Below are 17737 nucleotides of genomic sequence, written 5' to 3' on the forward strand. Positions count from 1 at the left end.
TACTGAACATTGTTGAGGAAAGGGAGAAGTATCCATAGTGCTCCAGGGGGCAGGAGTGAGCTGTGAAGCTTGGAGGGAAGACCTGACAGCTGGGCCTCCAGTGGGGAAGCAGGCTTTAAAAGGGGGCTGCCATCTGACTCATGATTTTTGATCCCCTGCCCTGAGGCTGATCCCTGCGTGCTGTGCTGGGGCTGACAGTATTTCATAAGCCTGATGCCCAGGGCTGTAACTATACAGCTCCCTAGCCACAGACCTGATGCCATGTACCCTAGCAACTGCGCTAGCCACTCCTGCCCTAGAGGGGGCGCTACCACTGCCCTCTTCCTTTCCGGGCGGGCTATTTCAACCGCACGGGCTCAGCGACCACGCGCAATTCTTCTTCCTCAGCTCGTTCTCCACGGCCCGGGCCCTAGCCCCGCCCCTTTCCTTGGGCCTTTTCAGTCTCAGCGGTTGCGCATGCGCCTTTTCAGCACCTTTCAACGCTCCGCCCTTTTCTGTCGTTCTGCTACTGGGAGGTCGTGGCTGGGGCGCACGCGCATTTGGTATCTTCTTGCCTTCCCTCCCGGAGTCCTGATCGTCATAGTGGTTGCAGTTCCGCGCATGCGTGTTTGGTCTCCGTGCCGGGAGGGGGGCATTTTAACAGTAAACATCCTGCCGATTTGAACGGCGGGTTTGGGCGGCAGGAAGGGCTGCGGCCGCCATCTTGTTTGTTTGAGTGGCTCGGATCGGGGAGGAGGCGGAGCGGTGTAGTTACCGAGCCCAGCCCCGCCAGCCGCTGCATTGGCCTCCCCTGCCGCCACGCAAGACTCGGGGTAAGGAGCCGGCCTCGCTGCGCCCGCCGCGGCGGAGCAGGCAGCGCGTCTCGCGGGGGGATCCGCCGCCGTCCGAAGGGCGGGGGCGGCCGGGCTCAGGGCGCTGCGCTTCCTCCGGGACGCGGAGAGGCCTAGTCCTCGCCGCCCCGTGCTGCGGCTGGGCACCCGTGGCCCGCTGCTCCCGGGGCCCCTCCAGCCGAGTCCGGGAGGTGGAGAGACGCGGGGCATTAATGTGTCTTCTGGGGCCGTTTCCCCAGAGGCGCGCGGGGGTTGCGGCCAGTGCCTGCGGGAGCCGGGAGGGCAGCTCCGTAGTCCGCTGCCCCCTGGAGCCTGCCCAGCTGCCGAGCGGAGGCGGGTGAGGCCCGTGAGGGAGCCCCGGGCAGGCAGCTCGGAGCAGTTCGGCGTGAGCCTGGGGTGGGGGAGCTGCTGCAAAACTTCTCCATAAGCGAAGGTGACGTGCCCCCAAATCCCCGCTTCCTAGCCCCTCGGGTGCGGCCCTGAGCTGCTGGATGTGAGGGGCTGCTGCCGGCATTGGATCCATGTCCAGCCCGGGGCACCGGGCAGGTGATTGGGGGCGGGGGGTTCAGTACGTGTCTGGCGGCGGTGCGCTTTTAAATGTGAAGCGATCAGAGGCCCTCAGTAGAAATCTTTGCTTCCCTCTCTACGGGGTAACTAATTTATATTCATATAGACTATTATGTGGGACACTATTTTGCGAACCTTTTCCTGAAACTGTAAACTCTGGGATTGGGTTTATGGGGGATTGCTTTTGGGGTTGTGGGAAGTGAAGGTTTAGGAGGGGGGGACCTGAAAGGGAAAAGTCTGAGAACCCCCTTACACTAGAAAATATGTTTTTGGAGGGATGGGTCAGTCCTGTATTAGCAGAGGTGGATAATCTAGGGCTTTTCTACTAGCAGTAATTAATGCAATAACTAGTGATTAGTTTAAGTGGTACATCAAAGAGCTATCCCTGTTACCTTTGCTCGATTTTTAGAGTTGAGGTTTTTGGGACAATAGGATTGCCTGTATTGTCCTCTACATGTTTATAATATTTGTAGCTCTATACTATAATGACTGTAATCTAATCCTGTTTTCATGGTTTCATCTGGTCTCCTGCAGAAGTCAGGAAGGATCTTTCTCTCACACACACATACACTCCTGATGTACAACTGTATTCTGGAGGGGATGGGGCGGTTGGGCTCACCTTCCTCTGAAGCATACCACTCACCACACCTAGAGATGGGATACTAGCTGGGGTGGACTAGTGCTCGGAAGTGGCACAGAGAATCTTGCTCACATGCTTATGCTCTAGCTGATCACTAGATTTGGTGTTTGGAAGGAATTTTCCCCAAGATCAGATTGGCAGGGTCCTTGCGATTTTTTTTCACCTTCCTCTGCAGCATGAGAGGAAGCATGGATTGTGTGCTGGATATATCTCAACTAAGTGATTCTCTGCCATCACAGGGATCTTGGGATCCCTGCTGTTCTCAAGTGGTGGTGCACAACAGTTTAGCCTCCTGAGGACTAAAATTATCTTTTTTAACTGAAGTCATTGGACTCAACATAGGGGTATATGGGTGAAAAACTTAATGACTTGTGATGTGTAGGAGGTCAGAATAGATGATCTTGTGATTCCTTTTAGCTTTTCTGAAATCTGCCTCAGAATCACCCTGCCTGCCAAAGTTCAGCTGTAACAGTCACGTTTTCCTTTTTTTAAAATGTTTTTTTTGTTGCTGTCTTATTTAAATTAATTTACCTTGTTTGTTGAATTTGAATACTTTGGGCAAGAATATTTCAGAATTTCTACAGTAGTTTCTTTGGCCAAGATTCAGCAAACACGTGCTCTCTTTCACAAATGTGAGTAGTCTTCTTGACCTGTCTTTGTAGGATCGGGGCCTTAATTTACTTTCTAAAGACTTGTAAGCATGTGGCATGCTGTGAATTTCTAAATAGTAATTAAAACAAAATGAACCCAGTATATTGACAATCTGAGAAAGTGGGTAAGGTGGGAAAATTGGCATATAAGTTATTTAAGTTAGTCAATTATAGAGAAGATTGTGAGGAACTTCAGGGACCTAACCAAGCTAGATAAATTGACAGATACTGTGGTAGACTAAGTTCAGTGTTGGTAAAAGCAAAATAATGTCCATTGAAGGGAAAAATTTGAACTAGCCTGACCATTAACTTAACTCAGGAAAGGGGCCTGGCGCTCATTGTGGGAGTGAAGACCTACTCAGTGTGAAGCTGTGGTCAAAAAAGCAAGAAAGACATTAAGATGCATAAGTAACAGGATGGAGAATAATATTAAAACTATGCTATTATGTAAATCAATTGAATACCCTCATCTGGAATATTATGTGCAGTTTATCTGACTCAAAAAGGATATAGCAAAATGTAAAGGGGCTAAGGGAAGGGCAGCAATAATGTGGGGTATGGAAAAACTCTGGTATGAGAAGTGATTGAAAAGATGGGGATTTTTTACCTTAAGAGACAAATGCGATGTAACATGATAAAAAGTATATAAAATAATGATAGAGAGAAGGTAGATCAGGAACTTCTGTTCTCCCTTTCTCTTAACCAAGAACAAAGGAACATGATGGCAGATTCAAACTGATAAAAGGAATTTTTCATGCAGTGTGTAATTAAAATGTGGAAAAGCCCAAGATTTTACCTAGATTCAAAGAGCTGTTGGACACTTACAGGGCTAACGAGTATTTCCAGAATTACAATAGTTTAATGCTAATACATTTCAGAAGGGATATAAAACCTAATGCTTTAGGTTTAACCCAATCTCTAATGACTGGAAATTAGGATGAGCCTTTCTGGGGGGCAGATTATGTCACATCTGCCCATTCTGAGGTTTTTTGCACCTTCCTAAGACACATCTGGTGCTGGCCGTTGTCCAAGACAGGATGCTGGGGTAGATGGACCAGCGGTCTAATTCAGTGTGGCAATTTCAACATTCTTTTTTTTCAGTTTTACTTTATATACACGGTGTGGTCAAATGTACAGACACAGTATAGTCAATTTTCCCGTGATTGTTTTGGTCTTTCTACAGCAACGTAGAGACACACTTTAAACAAAATAGGAATATTTGATTATCAAAACACAAATAGGCAGGAAGGTTCAGGGACAACTGTAGGATTTGAAATAATTTTAACTTGATTAGACTTCAGTTTGGTGTCACTTTTTAAAAGGACACATGTTTGACAGGGCCAAAATTTGATCATAGCAGAAAGTTTCCCAGTCTGAGATGAGTGGGGCTGCACATGAGGTGCCCAATAGGTTTGCTGGGCAGAAGAATAGATCACTGTGTAGAACAGTGGTTCTCAACCAGTGGTCGGGGGCCATGAGCAGGTTTCAGGGGGGCTGCCAAGCATGGCCAGCATTAGGCTTGCTAGGACCCAGGGCAGAAAAGCCAAAACCCTACCATGCAGGACTGCAGCCTGGTACCCCAAGCATCCCCACCCGGGGCTAAAGCCGAAGCCTGAGCAACTTAGCTTCACATGGGTCCTGCTTGCTACCCCCCTAACATCAGCCCTGGCTTTTATATGCAGAAAAACAATTGTTGTAGCACAGTTGGGCTGTGGAGTTTTTCTAGCATCAGAGGGACTCAGAAAGAAAAAGGTTGAGAACCCCTGGTGTAGAGGAAAGTTGTAGGATCCCAGATCTGATCCATTGCTTCTCTAGTTAAAATGGCAGGTGGCTACTTGAAAGTAATTACAAAGAGGAGTCCTTGTGGCACCTTAGAGACCAACAAATTTATTTGGGCATAAGCTTTCGTGGGCTAGAACCCACTTCATCAGATGCATGAAGTAGAAAATACAGTAGCAGGTATAAATACACAGCACACGAAAAGATGGGAGTAGCTTTACCAAGTGGGAGGTCAGTCTAACGAGGCAATTCAGTTAACAGTAGGATACCAAGGGAGGAAAAATCACTTTTGTAGTGGTAATGAGAGTGGCCCATTTCAAACAATTGACAAGAAGATGTGAGTGACTGTTGGGGGAAATTAGGTTTTGTAATGACCCAACCACTCCCAGTCTTTATTCAGGCCTAATTTGATGGTGTCCAGTTTGCAAATTAATTCCAGTTCTGCAGTTTCATGTTGGAGTCTGTTTTTGAAGTTTTTTTGTTGAAGAATTGCCACTTTTAGGTCTATAATCGAGTGACCAGAGAGATTGAAGTGTTCTCTGACTGGTTTTTGAATGTTCTAATTCTTGACATCTGATTTGTGTCCATTTATTCTTTTTTGTAGAGACTGTCTGGTTTGGCCAATGTACATGGCAGACATTGCTGGCACATGATGGCATATATCACATTGGTAGATGTGCAGGTGAACGCGTCCCTGATGTAAGGAGAGTGGTCACTTTAGATAAGCTATTACCAGCAGGAGAGTGGGTTTGCGTGTGTGCGCGGGGCGGCGGGGGGGGGTTTGAGAAAACCTGGATTTGTGCTGGAAATGGCCCAACTTGATTATCATACACATTGTAAGGAGAGTGATCACTTTAGATAAGCTATTACCAGCAGGAGAGTGGGGTGGGGGGAGGTATTTTTTCATGCTTTGTGTGTATAAAAAGAACTTCTACATTTTCCACAGTATGCATCCGATGAAGTGAGCTGTAGCTTACGAAAGCTTATGCTCAAATAAATTGGTTAGTCTCTAAGGTGCCACAAGTACTCCTTTTCTTTTTGCGAATATAGACTAACGTGGCTGTTACTCTGAAACGCATCCCTGATGGTGTGTCTGATGTGGTTAGGTCCTATGATGGTGTCCTTTGAATAGATATGTGGACAGGGCTGGCACCGAGGTTTGTGGCAGGGTTTGGTTTCTGGGTTGGTGTTTTTGTTGTGTGGTGGTTAGTTGCTGGTGAGTATTTGCTTCAGGTTGGGGGGCTGTCTGTAAGCGAGGACTGGCCTGTCTGATACAGACTAACACGGCTACCGCTCTGAAAGTAATTAATTACCCTTCCTGCTTTTGTTGTGAGCCCTAATATTGTTGGTTGTAGGAGCAGCTCACATGCACAGGTGTATAGTCAAGGAGTACCAGGCCAACCCAAGCTTCTCTTTGCACATCTAGCAGTTAGTTCAGCATTGGGTTGTATCAGATGTCCTATTGGCCCCCCCCCCCCCCCCCGCCCCAATCTGTCTGCACTTTTCTGGAGAGAAGAGTCAGACCAAAAAAAGTAAAGGAGAGAAAAGAAAGAAACAAGGAAAAGAAAATATACTGGATTGGTCCTGCTTTGAGCAGGGGATTGGACTAGATGACCTCCTGAGGTCCCTTCCAACCCAGATGTCTATGATTCTACGACAGAAGCATGAGAAAAAGGCAGCAACAGTTGCTGCCATGCTGCAAAGGATCGTGGGTGGTGCCTATGCACCAGTGCACCCCAGGTGGGGATTCCAAGAAGAGAAAGTTGGTAAGCACTTCAGTAATAATTCCACTGGAAATGTATTTTAAAATTTGTACAAACTGCATGAGAATGTATTCTCATTGCAATTTTGGGATAGTGCATTAGAACTTAGAAGTGATGCTGACTTGTGTATTTTTTTTCAAGCAGACCACATTGAATAAAGTAGACATTGCAAATGGAAATTAATGTTTTAATGTAAGGTGTTGTAACTTATAAATGCATTTGTTAAATTATTTTTAGTCTGGTAACATCACTCCTTAAATTTTCCTCTATTTATATGTATAACCTTCTGTGGCAGCACGAGGAAAATTGCTCATCTCTGCCAGAAGCAATTTACTTCTACTTTGTTTCCTCTTTTCAAGATTTTCAATACTTGAAACAAGTAACTCTCATTCTTCTCTAACATTACACTTAAGTTTCAGGCTATCCATAACCCTTGCATAGATTTAGCTATTCTCAGTGCTAGTCCTGTGAAACATCAGCATGCTGACCACTTACCATTTGGACTTCCTATCCCCATCTTCCCCACAACAAAAGTGTAATAGGTTCCCAGCCCTGTTTGTTGTATTAATGACCTGTTTGTGTGAAAGATTAAACCTTTCCCTATTGCATTGGGGAGCACTTCCTCGCTCCCCCTTCTCCCCCCAAATGCCCATGTATATTCCCTAAATAGAAGAAATAAACAATTTGTCCTCACAAGGACCTAATCTTGTTACCCCCTTAGCATTAGTGCTTGTGTGTTCCTGGCACTGTAGGAAAGTTACTTCCTCTTGTAGCTCTAATATGGGGAGCATGTAGACTGAGTGCAGCAATATTGCTGAAAGATAGTAGTGGTAAAATAGCAGCTGCTAACATGGCTATCTGTGCTGTCAGGGAACTGGAGTGAACACAGTTGCTTTTGTGTCTTATTGGGCCACATAATGCTTTTCATGTTTAATGGGAAGCTTTCATTATATTTTCAGGCCTGAGTCAAGTATGTTTGATCTTTCCCTGAAGTTTAAGCTATATATTTTGAGCTGATTGTGAACATGTCAAATCTAATAATTATGCCAATCCACAAAATCAGAGAACAGTTTTTATAACTGGAGTTGGAAGGTTGTGACAGAGTAATGCTGATGGCTTTAACTCCTCACTCCTTCTCCATTCTCTTATTCCTAATGTTTTTGAGAAATATTGCATTGTACAACAAACCCACCTCATATATTTGTGGAATACTTTTTTAAACCCATTGCACTGAGAAATACAGTTTGATTTATAATGTCCCCTTCATTTGAAAATCTGGGTGATTCCCATAAAATTCCTCCTTCAGCAAGTCTTTTGGAGGATCCTCTGCATCTCTCCTTCTCCCCCCCCCCCCCAACTTTCAGTGGGGGTGCAACAGATTTCTGTCCTTGGGTCCTTTCTCTTCTCCCTCTTTACGTTAGCTGTGGATAATCTCATTTGCAGGTACAAATTCAACTACCACAACTATTTCTGGTGACTCTTAGATCTTTCTCTACTCCAGGCCTGTCTTTCTAGCCAAACAACAATCTCAACATGTCTCCCTGCCATGTGGATGTCTAGCCATAAACCCAAGCTCAACATGGCTGAAAGGGAGCTCTTCACCTTCCCCTCACCTCTCTTTTCTATCATTGTGAACAGTACTACCATCTTTCCTGTCACTCAGGCCTGTAACCTGGCTGTCCTCTTCAACTCAGTCCTCTGCCTGACTCTTGGCAGTTCTTTCTGCATACAATCTCTAAGATTTTGCCTTTCCTTTCATCCACACTGCTAAAACTCTCATCCAAGGTCTCATCATCTCATTTCCCAATTAGTGCAACATCCTTTTCTCTAGCCTTAACAAATGCAAATTTGTCCTGCTCATATCCATTCAGATTGCCACTGCAAAAATTGTTCTCATAACACATAGCTTTGATCACATCATCCCTCTCTATGAATCCCTCACGGGCTCTCCCTTCTCTTTCACATCAAACATAAGATACTTGTCTTTACATTCAAGGCCCTTTGAGTCCTATCCCCACCCTATCTATAATCTCTCATTTACTCATGAGAGTTGAGTCCTGCCCCTGAAGAGCTTGTAATGCCAAGCTCCGTCACCCACTTCTTAATCTTCAAAGGAGTGCTTTTTTTAATGCGGCCCCTTATGTTTTGGAGGAGCTCCCTATAAACATCTGTAAAACTTAACCCATTATACTACTTTAAAACTTTTTCCATGATACCTACAAAAAAAATTAACAATGGTTAGGCTGCCAGTGTGCTGAGACACTACCTGTAATACTGACCTATATTGTTGCATTGTTTCCTTGTACTCCCCCATTTATCTGCCTGTATCCATCTTTCTCATGCCTTATACCTAGGCTGTAAGGTCTTTGGGGCACGAGCTGTTTTTTGTAGTTGTTGTTCTGTTTGTACAGTGTCGAGCACAGTGGGATCCCAGTTTGTGACTGGAGCTTGTTGGTGCTATGGCAATACTCTAGCACTAATAAAACACAAATTCCGATAAGTATAAACCAAATTACATGAGTGGGCATGCTGAGATCAGGTTGCAGAATATTGCACAACTGTGAAGTAACTGGAACAATGTAAGGGTATGTCTACACTGCAATTAAACACCCATGGATGTTGTTAGGGGCTGTTTAAATGCAGTGTAGACTTCTGGACTCAGCCTGGAGCCTGGGCTCTAAGACCTTGCATGGTGGGAGGCTCCCAGAGCTTGGGATGCAGCCTTAACCAGGAAGTCTACACTGCAATGAAACAGTCCTGCAGCCTGATTCAGTGAACCTGATTCAGCTGGCACAGGCCAGCCACAGTTTATTTGCAGTTTAGACATTGCAATTCTGTAAACCCTTGGGACCACAGGTTTAAACGTGGCTTGGAATCACAGGAAGCCTGCATTCTGTATGCCACCCTGCGTTTTGGAAACTTTCCAGCAGGAGACAGTTGTCAGTTTTGCTAGAAATTGATGCTCCTCTGCTTGATGCATCGAATTAAACCGTTCTGGTCCTAGTGTCATATGCTGTGCCTGCTGGGGAGGTGTTCTATATAGGAGCTTTAAAGGCATAAGTTTGATCCTCCATTATAGGTACAATGAGAGCGAGCGAAGGATAGAAGAGGCAAGACAGATGGTGATTGGACTTGCCAGGAGCTGGATCCATCCTCTGAGGATGGTAGCATGCTCCCCTTACTTGCTTATTTCTGATTAGATGACTGTTAGTGATTTTGGTTTTGTATTTCCTGAATACACACACTTAATTACTGGTAAGGATACAATTTTTGTCACAGAGGTCATGGATTCCATGACTTTAGTGGACCTCCATGACTTCTTTGGCATCAGCTCCCACCACAGCAGCAGATCAGGAGCAGCTACCTGCGCCTGCTGCAGTAGCAGCAACCAGGGCTGGAGCAGCGGCTGACAGTCAGCCCCCAGCAGGACTCAGACTGTTAATCTCAATCTCTAACTTTTTTAGTAAGTCACAGATTGCGGGCTTCTGTGAATATTTGTTTATTTCCCGTGACCTGTTCATGACTTTTGCTAAAAATACCTGTGACAAAATTTTAACCTTAATTATTAGGTTCATATGGGTTTCCCCGTAATCTGGTGATGGGATTGTAGTCTTATGTCTATCTCATATGGTGACCATCCCTCATAAATACAGTATATTTCCTCTTCTCAAAGCTGTTAGGAGCGGGCTCTTGCACCACCAGCAGCAAGACTAAAGGACAATAGGAAAACCATGCTACACTCAGAGGGAAAGGGCTGTAGATAAGAAGAGTTCTTTAGGAAGGTTGGAATAAACATATGGAAGGCTTTTAAAATGAGTAGAACTCTTAACTTTTTGTTCTGGAATGAAAAGATGCAAGAACTGTTTGAGGATGGAAAGACTATAATTTTTGTGTGTGTGAAAAGTTAGGTCAATAGTATTCCACATGTGCTGGAGTCTGAATAGCTGGCACTTGATAAGACTATGTAGAAGACTGTGGTGAATGGAGATGGAAGCATGAATAAAGATTTTTACAATGGAGGAGTCCTAGTGACCAGCATCGGGAAATAAGCTCTGGGAAGAATCATAGATAGGTCTAATAAGAAACCAAAGTTCATGGTCAAGGATGATGCTAAACTTAGACCATTGCTGGCAGATGTTTGTCTACGTATACTTAATCCTGCCTCAATGCTGGGAGATGGACTTAAATGGCCTTTTGAGGTCCCTTCCAGCCCCACATTTCTGTAGGTGACTTTTTTTCTAGTTTACCTGCTCAAGTTTCCAATGCAATACAATTATACACTTATAAACATATAGCCACCAATGGGGGAAAAGAGCAAAACTCTCTCAATCTTGAACGAAATCCTTTCATGTTTCAAGGTATGAGGGGCATTTTTGATCTACTTGAAAATTTCTGTCCTTTTTTCTTGTACAAACCATTCTAGAATCTTACTGGTTGAAAAGAAAACATGTCGATGGCCTCCAAGTGGCGCACATATACATATGAATTTTTGCAGTAACCCAATTCAATAGAAAATAATTACATTTTTCTTTACAGGTTTGCACCTTATAGGCGGCTGGGACAATGTTCTACGCCCATTTTGTCCTGAGCAAGCGTGGGCCGCTGGCCAAAATCTGGCTAGCGGCCCACTGGGATAAGAAGCTAACCAAAGCCCATGTATTCGAGTGTAATCTAGAGAGCAGCGTGGAGAGTATCATCTCACCTAAGGTATTTATTTTACAGTGATCTTGATGTTAATGTTGCTGGTTCAGCAGAGATAAATTATGACAGCACATGATCAATATACAAGAAGTAACTAATATACTGATGCCTTAACCTGAAAAATTCTAAAAATGTTAACTTTTAATGAAAAAAGTATGCTCACTATTGTTTTACATGAAGTATGAAATAATCCATGAATTCTAAGAAATCTGAGCTTTTCACTCAATTCTTGTTTTATAGTTTTGCAAGAAGTGACCAGGTTTCAGATTTGGTCCTTTGGTTAATAGGTTTTATGCAGAGTATCTTTATCTGAATTATCTTGACGTACCATGTGTATACATGGACATTTTTTATGGTGGGAGTGGGAAAGGGAAAAAACCATCTTGTACCTGTCAGCGGGTAGCTTTCAAAGGACTTACGGTAACATTTGAATACACTTGTCATTGAGAGCTATTGAAATAAAGAATGATTATTTAAATACTCTTTCTTGCCCTTAATGTTCAAAGGGTTGAAAAATGTAGTCGATAACAAGTAATGTTATTGAGTAGCTGAGTACAGTTTTCCCCAGGCTATGCCCTAAGTTGCCTTTGGTGCTTTGCTTGGTATTAGCTACAGCCAACAGAGCAACTGTGAAAGGTGCTGAAGGACACAACCTCAGAGTTAAGGGGAGAGAATGGAACGCTTTCTTCTTACCAGATACCTACTAATCAGAGGGAAGGTTTTTCAGGTCTTGTGCGTTCGTGGATGTCTTCGTTTTTAACTCACCTCTAAAAATGGACTAGTTATGTGGCACATAAGTCAAATATAAACTATTTTACTTGACAAGAGACATTTGGATGCCTTAGAGAAAAGCTTTTTTCCCTAAACCTAAAGCCTGTTTCCTAGTATCCATAAACATGTTCTTCAGCTAAACAGATGTCTTGCTGTCAATTCAGTGCAGCTAATATGATCTTTACAAGACTTATAAATATACACAAATAAAATAGCTGAATTCTCTATTTATCAGAGCACTATAGATATGCATGGTGCTTTACAGAACAGGCTGATTCCCTGTCTACAAGAGTTTGTAATGGAAAGGTATGATTACACTAGCAGAATTACATCACCGCTAAGAGAGCACTGAAGGGAAACTAGTGTTGTGTGTTCACACTGTCAGCTGCCTGTGCAATAGCGTGTTCACACTTGCGGCACTTGCAGCGGTATTTGGAGCAGTGGACTCTGGTCAGCTATCCCGCAGAGCATCTCTTCTGCTGCTAAGAATTGTGGGAAGGCGGAGGGGGTTGCGGGCCATCCTGGGTCCTGTCCCAATGCCCCATGATGCATTGCTTCGCATCCCAGCAAATCCTGCGCTTCCGTCCACATTTGGCACCATCTTTCAACGGTTTGTGTACTGCGTGCTCTTCCTCTTCAGTCTTCAGGAATGGATCCCGCACTGTTGACCAATATGCTGCTCGCTCTCACTAACACGTCACGAGTAGCAGTGGAGTTATTCCTTAAACTACAAAGGCAAGAGGAGTTTGACAGTAATCTCACCAAGCGTAGTAGCTACGACATGAATTGCTTGTGGCATTCACGGATGAGCTGACCACACTGGAATGCCACTTTTGGGCTCGGGAAACACGTACTGAGTGATGGGATCACATCGTCATGCACGTCTGGGATAACCAGCAGTGGCTACAGAACTTTCAGATGAGGACAGCCAGATTCATGGGACTATGATGAGCTTGTCACAGCCCTGCGGTGCAAGGACACGAGAATGAGAGCTACCCTGTTGTTGAAGTGCGTGGTGATTGCACTGTGGAAGCTGGCTACTTCAGACTGCTGCCAATTGGTCACTAACCAGTTCAGAGTGGAAAGTTGATTGTTGGACTCGTATTGACGGAAGTGTGCAGGGCCATTAATCACATCCTGTTCCAAAAAACCATGACTCTGGGCAACATGCGTGACATTGTGGATGGCTTTGCACAAATGGGCTTCCCTAACTGTGGAGGGGCGATATATAGCCTGCATATTCCAATTCTGGCACCAAACCATCTAGTCACTGAGTACGTTCATTAGAAGGGATATTTCTCTATGGTTCTCCAGGTGTTTGTGAATCACTGTGGGTGTTTCACAGGCATTAACACAGGCTGGTCTGGAAAGGTGCATGACACACGCATCTTTCGGAACACTGGCCTGTTCAGGAAGCTACAAGCAGGGACTTTTTTCCCAGACCAGAAAATCACTGTAGGGGAAGTCAAAATGCCCATTGTGCTCCTGGGTGACCCTGCCTACCCCTTAATGCCATGGTTTGTGAAGCCATACATGGGGAACCTTGACAGCAGCAAGGAGCGGTTCAATAAGAGGCTGAGCAGTGCAGAATGACTGGTGAGTGTGCTTTTGGCTATTTAAAGGCCCGCTGGCGCTGTCTATATGGAGGGCTGGACATGGCCGATGACAATATTCCTATGCTTATAGCCGCATGCTGTACACTCCATAATATTTGTGAAGGGAAGGATGAAAGCTTCACTCAGGGCTGTACCGCTGAGGCTCAACGCCTGGAGGCTGAATTTGGACAGCCAGAGACCAGGGCTATTAGAGGAGCGCAGCGCAGGGCCATAAGGATCAGGGATGCCTTGAGGCAGCAATTTGAAGCTGAAAGCCACTAATATTTGTTGCTAAGCTCGGGAGTGCAGTGCTTGTAATGCTAGGAGGTGATTGTGATTGGTGCAGACAATGCACTGTGAAGGTTTAAGAAAATTGCCTGTTTCTTTGCAGGGCTCTGTTTGCTTTCAATTAATGGAATAAAGATTGCTTTCAAACCAAAAAAATTATTTTATTAAAAAAACAACTGGAGGAGAGAGCCAAAAAAGCAACACATCAGCACTGTGGGGGATGGGGGTAGGGAGGGTCCCAGGAGGAGGTGGGGTCCCAGGACGGTGAAATATATTTGTGTATGTCCAAATATCGTATGCAGCCTTGTCCTGTGGAGTATAGTGCAGCGGGTACTGGTCTTCAGCAAGGCTAAACTGCAGAGGGATGGGTGTTGAGTACAGTGGGTACTGGGAGTCTGGAGGGCTGGACTGTGATGGGGCAGGAGTGGAATGCAGCGGGTACAGAGTGGAGCCAGGAGGTTGATAAGTGTGTTGGCAGTGTCTGAGGGGAATCATGATAAAGAGTTTTGTGACAGCCACTGCAGGGGAGAGTGGGCGCAGAGGTGCTCGGTTTGTAGTGCTAGTAGCACCCGGAGCATGTCCACTTAGTGCTCCATAACGTTTAAGAGCCGCTCCATGGCTTCGTTCTGGCACGCCGCGTTCTCCTTTCGGTCCCTCTTCTCGCTGTTCCGCCACTCCTTCAATTCTTGTTTTTTTGCCGTGGAGTGCATCACAACATCACGCAGAAAGGCCTCTAGTTTGTCGTGACCGCTTTCTAATTCTGCATAGCCGTTCAGCCGGCAATAACAAAGAGGGAGGCTGGGCTCCCATGGTCATATCTGTGAAGCCAAAATTCAACATTTTACAGCAGCAGTATTGTTTGCAACACTCAGACCACTGATTCAGTGATTTAAAACACAGCCACTATTCACATACCTGTCACTAACTAGCTGACCCCAGGCAAGCACACATGAGCCACAAGACCCCCAACGTGGTGAGTAACTGCAGGGGCAGGGGAAATCAGTGTTCCAGGACTGTACTGTACACTGGCATGTGGCTCTTGGGCAGAGCCAGCACTGTGGGGGGAGGCTCCTTATAATTACCGTCCCCACATTTTCCACAGGCTGTGTTCATTATGGAAGATTTCTCGATGCTGAGGGTGAGAAGGGAATCAAGGGAGGGTCTTCTCCGAAACTGCAGCTTCCACCCTGGACCTTATGTGGCTCGCTTGTGTGCAGCAATGGTTCCTCCCCATCCCCCACAGTGACAGCAGAGTGGCATGGGAAAGTTACCCTTTATGGGGCAAGAAACAAAGCAGCTCTGCCAAAGAACCTGCGGCAGCAGATTGCCCAGTATGTCCATGAGCGTTTCGTGGAGCTCTGGGGCAGATTCCCGTGAAGTGAGGGAGTGAATAAACACCCTGTTCCGCCGCTCAGACAAGGCATGTGGTGGTACGCGCATCATAGAGACGCAAGCCTGCTTTCTGCAACCCTGCTGCCCCCAACAACTCACTTCAGCAGTTCCCAAAATCAGAGTCACTTCCTCTCCTGTTTGCACTTTGCCAAGCTCCGACCAATGTGACTGGCTAATGTGAGAAGAGCTCCTGGATGCATGCATTTCTGACCTCTGGGTCCCCCTCCACATCCTTGTCCAAGTTTTCTTCCTCCTGGCTCAGTCTACTCTCTACTGCACACAAGCCACCGAAGTATCCACAGTGGCCTTCGCAGTGGAGGTGGGGTCGCCAGCAAGTATCACATCCAGCTGTTTGTAGAACCGGCAGCTTGTGGGCACAGCACCAGAGCAGCGGTTTGCCTCCCTCACCTTGTGGTAGGCGTTCCGCAGCTCCTTCACTTCAGTGTGTCGTGGTCATGGCCCCTTTCTGTCATGCATTGTGAAGTCTGTCCTTAGGTATCATAATTCCTATGGCTGGAGCACAGCTGTGACTGGACAGCTTCCTCTCCCCAAATGCTGATGAGATCCAGCAGCTCGGCATTGCTCCAGGCGGGAGATCACCTAATCTCTGGAGCAGGCGTTGTCACCTGAAAAGATACGCTGAGACCACTGCACACATCACCTAGCAAACAGGACGGGGACTTTCAAAATTCCCAAATATAAGGGGTGGGGCTTACAGTTGGTCACCTAAGGGCAGGGCAGTAGAGTTCAAACCGATGACCAGAGAGGCAAGAACAGGCATTGTGGGACACCTCCCGGAGGCCAGCTGGAATGCTGTAATCGACCAGGGTGTCTACATTGGCACAGCGGCACTGTAGACTTGACACAGAAAGATATACACCTTTCATCGGGGTGGTTTTTTTTAGTGTGCAGTTTCTGCGCACTAAGTGGTTTGGTAATGTGTACATCTCGGGAGTTACACTGCAGAAAGCTGTTTACTGTGCAGAAACTTGCCAGTGTAGACAAGGCCTTAGTTAAAGACGAGAACCTCATTAGATAATCCAGGGAGGAGTCAGAGAAAGTAGGATGAGAACGAAGGCAGTGGAAATGCTCACTCACAGGGATTATGCATGTACCTTGAGGCTTGCAAGGATTTTTGTAAGACTTTCAGAGCCAGGCATTCTTAGTTTTTTTTTCTTTTTCTGTAAGATTTTTATCTGATTTCTGGAGGTTTAGAAGAGCTTTTATTGTGTGTAATAAAAGCCTGAGTATCGGTAATAATTCAGTTAAATTGAGGTTAGACGTTTTAGGACTTAATCATCCTGGGAAATCTTATTCCATTTATCCGTCAACACAGTTCTCAAACTTCTTCAGATTATGAGCCACTGAAGATGTTATTTCCTGACCACATCTTTTGACAACCACAGTCCTTCCCTGCAGCAAATACAATACTTGGTTACGTAGAAAAATAACACTGAAACAGTTGGAGACTTGGTGACAAGAGGATTGCAAATTTGCTTTAATGTGATGGGTACAGCTGCTTCTTTGTGCCCTTCCCAAAATTTTTAACTGTGCTGTTTTATTTCCTATTTTGATGTGAAACTCTCCATTTACTATTAGTAAATCTTCCCTCATTGCCTGCGGTCACCTTTAACCTTATTTCTGGGTCAGTATGCAGTTTAGTTCTGTTCTTTGTATTTTTTGTATTATCATAGAGGTGGGGCCCCTGTTGTGGACCAGGAGGACCCCATTGTCCACCTATTAAATCCTGATCAAATTTGGGGACATCACCAGGATTGGAAGTTAATCAAAGAAACAAAAGCATGAAGGAGCTATACAGGATGCAGTGAGATGGGTTTGGTTTTGTGTGCTGCTTGCTAATTTATTCCAAAGCGATGGATGCTTCAGACTTACTTTATTTCCTTAACGTTCAGTTTTAATAAATAAAATTATTTGCTGTAATCGCTAGGCATGCTGACTCAGTGAATACCCTTTTGTTTGCAAATGTAACAGGCCTTCTCTTCATTACCAGTAAGCAAAAATAACAAACTACACCTGCATGCAACTCTATACTACTAGATATGGTAGTCAAAATATTGGGCTTAAAGCTAGGAATTCCCTGAATTCTGATCCTGGCCCTGATGCTGTCTCCCTCTATGGTGTTGGACAGTTTCCCCATGCATAACATTGGAATACTTAGCAGCATCATACTGCGGGAACTGATTGTAAAGCTTTTTGAACAGCATATGCTATATTAAGTATTACTTTTGTGATATGTCTTGAAATAGTACAAAGTACAATGAACAAATCGCTGTTTAGATTTAGTTGAAAGGATTGGTTTTGCAAACTACTTCACATTAATTAATATTGCCTCTGGCAGTATAAAGATAATTTGAGATGCTGTGCTTTACTGCTTATCCTAAAATTGATGTAAAAGGTGTATATCATAGGAAAAACTCTAGCAAGATTGGCTTACGCTGAGGTTTTTTCTCCTGTGAAAGTACAGTTTTTTGTTTTTTATAAACAAGATATACCTGTTGCAATCCAGTAAATATATTTTCAGGTGAAGATGGCACTTCGAACCTCAGGACATCTGTTATTGGGAGTTGTTAGAATCTACCACAGGAAAGCTAAATACCTTCTTGCGGACTGTAATGAAGCCTTCATTAAGATCAAGATGGCTTTTCGTCCAGGTACTTGTCCATATATCTTAAACACTTTCTCCCACAAGTTAAGTTACAATATGTAGTAAGACTTAAGCACGTATGCTGTTCTACATTCT

General features: G+C 44.9%; 1 protein-coding gene across 2 annotated transcripts in view; it reads left to right on the forward strand.

Moving 5' to 3' along the window:
* The first annotated feature begins 648 nt into the window (after nt 1-648).
* The window catches only part of RAD21 (RAD21 cohesin complex component), a 32522-nt gene continuing 15433 nt past the window's right edge, over nt 649-17737 (forward strand). Inside the window, exons 1-4 of one of the 2 annotated variants that reach the window (XM_077809863.1) lie at nt 649-812; nt 5071-5165; nt 10766-10936; nt 17519-17648. In XM_077809863.1, the coding sequence (XP_077665989.1) occupies nt 10793-10936; nt 17519-17648 (274 nt within the window). In that variant the 5' untranslated portion in view covers nt 649-812; nt 5071-5165; nt 10766-10792. The remainder of the gene's footprint in view (nt 813-5070; nt 5166-10765; nt 10937-17518; nt 17649-17737) is intronic. The other variant, XM_077809862.1, reaches the window with a different exon arrangement.

Source organism: Eretmochelys imbricata, chromosome 2, assembly GCF_965152235.1.
Source record: "Eretmochelys imbricata isolate rEreImb1 chromosome 2, rEreImb1.hap1, whole genome shotgun sequence".
Lineage (NCBI taxonomy): Eukaryota > Metazoa > Chordata > Testudines > Cheloniidae > Eretmochelys > Eretmochelys imbricata.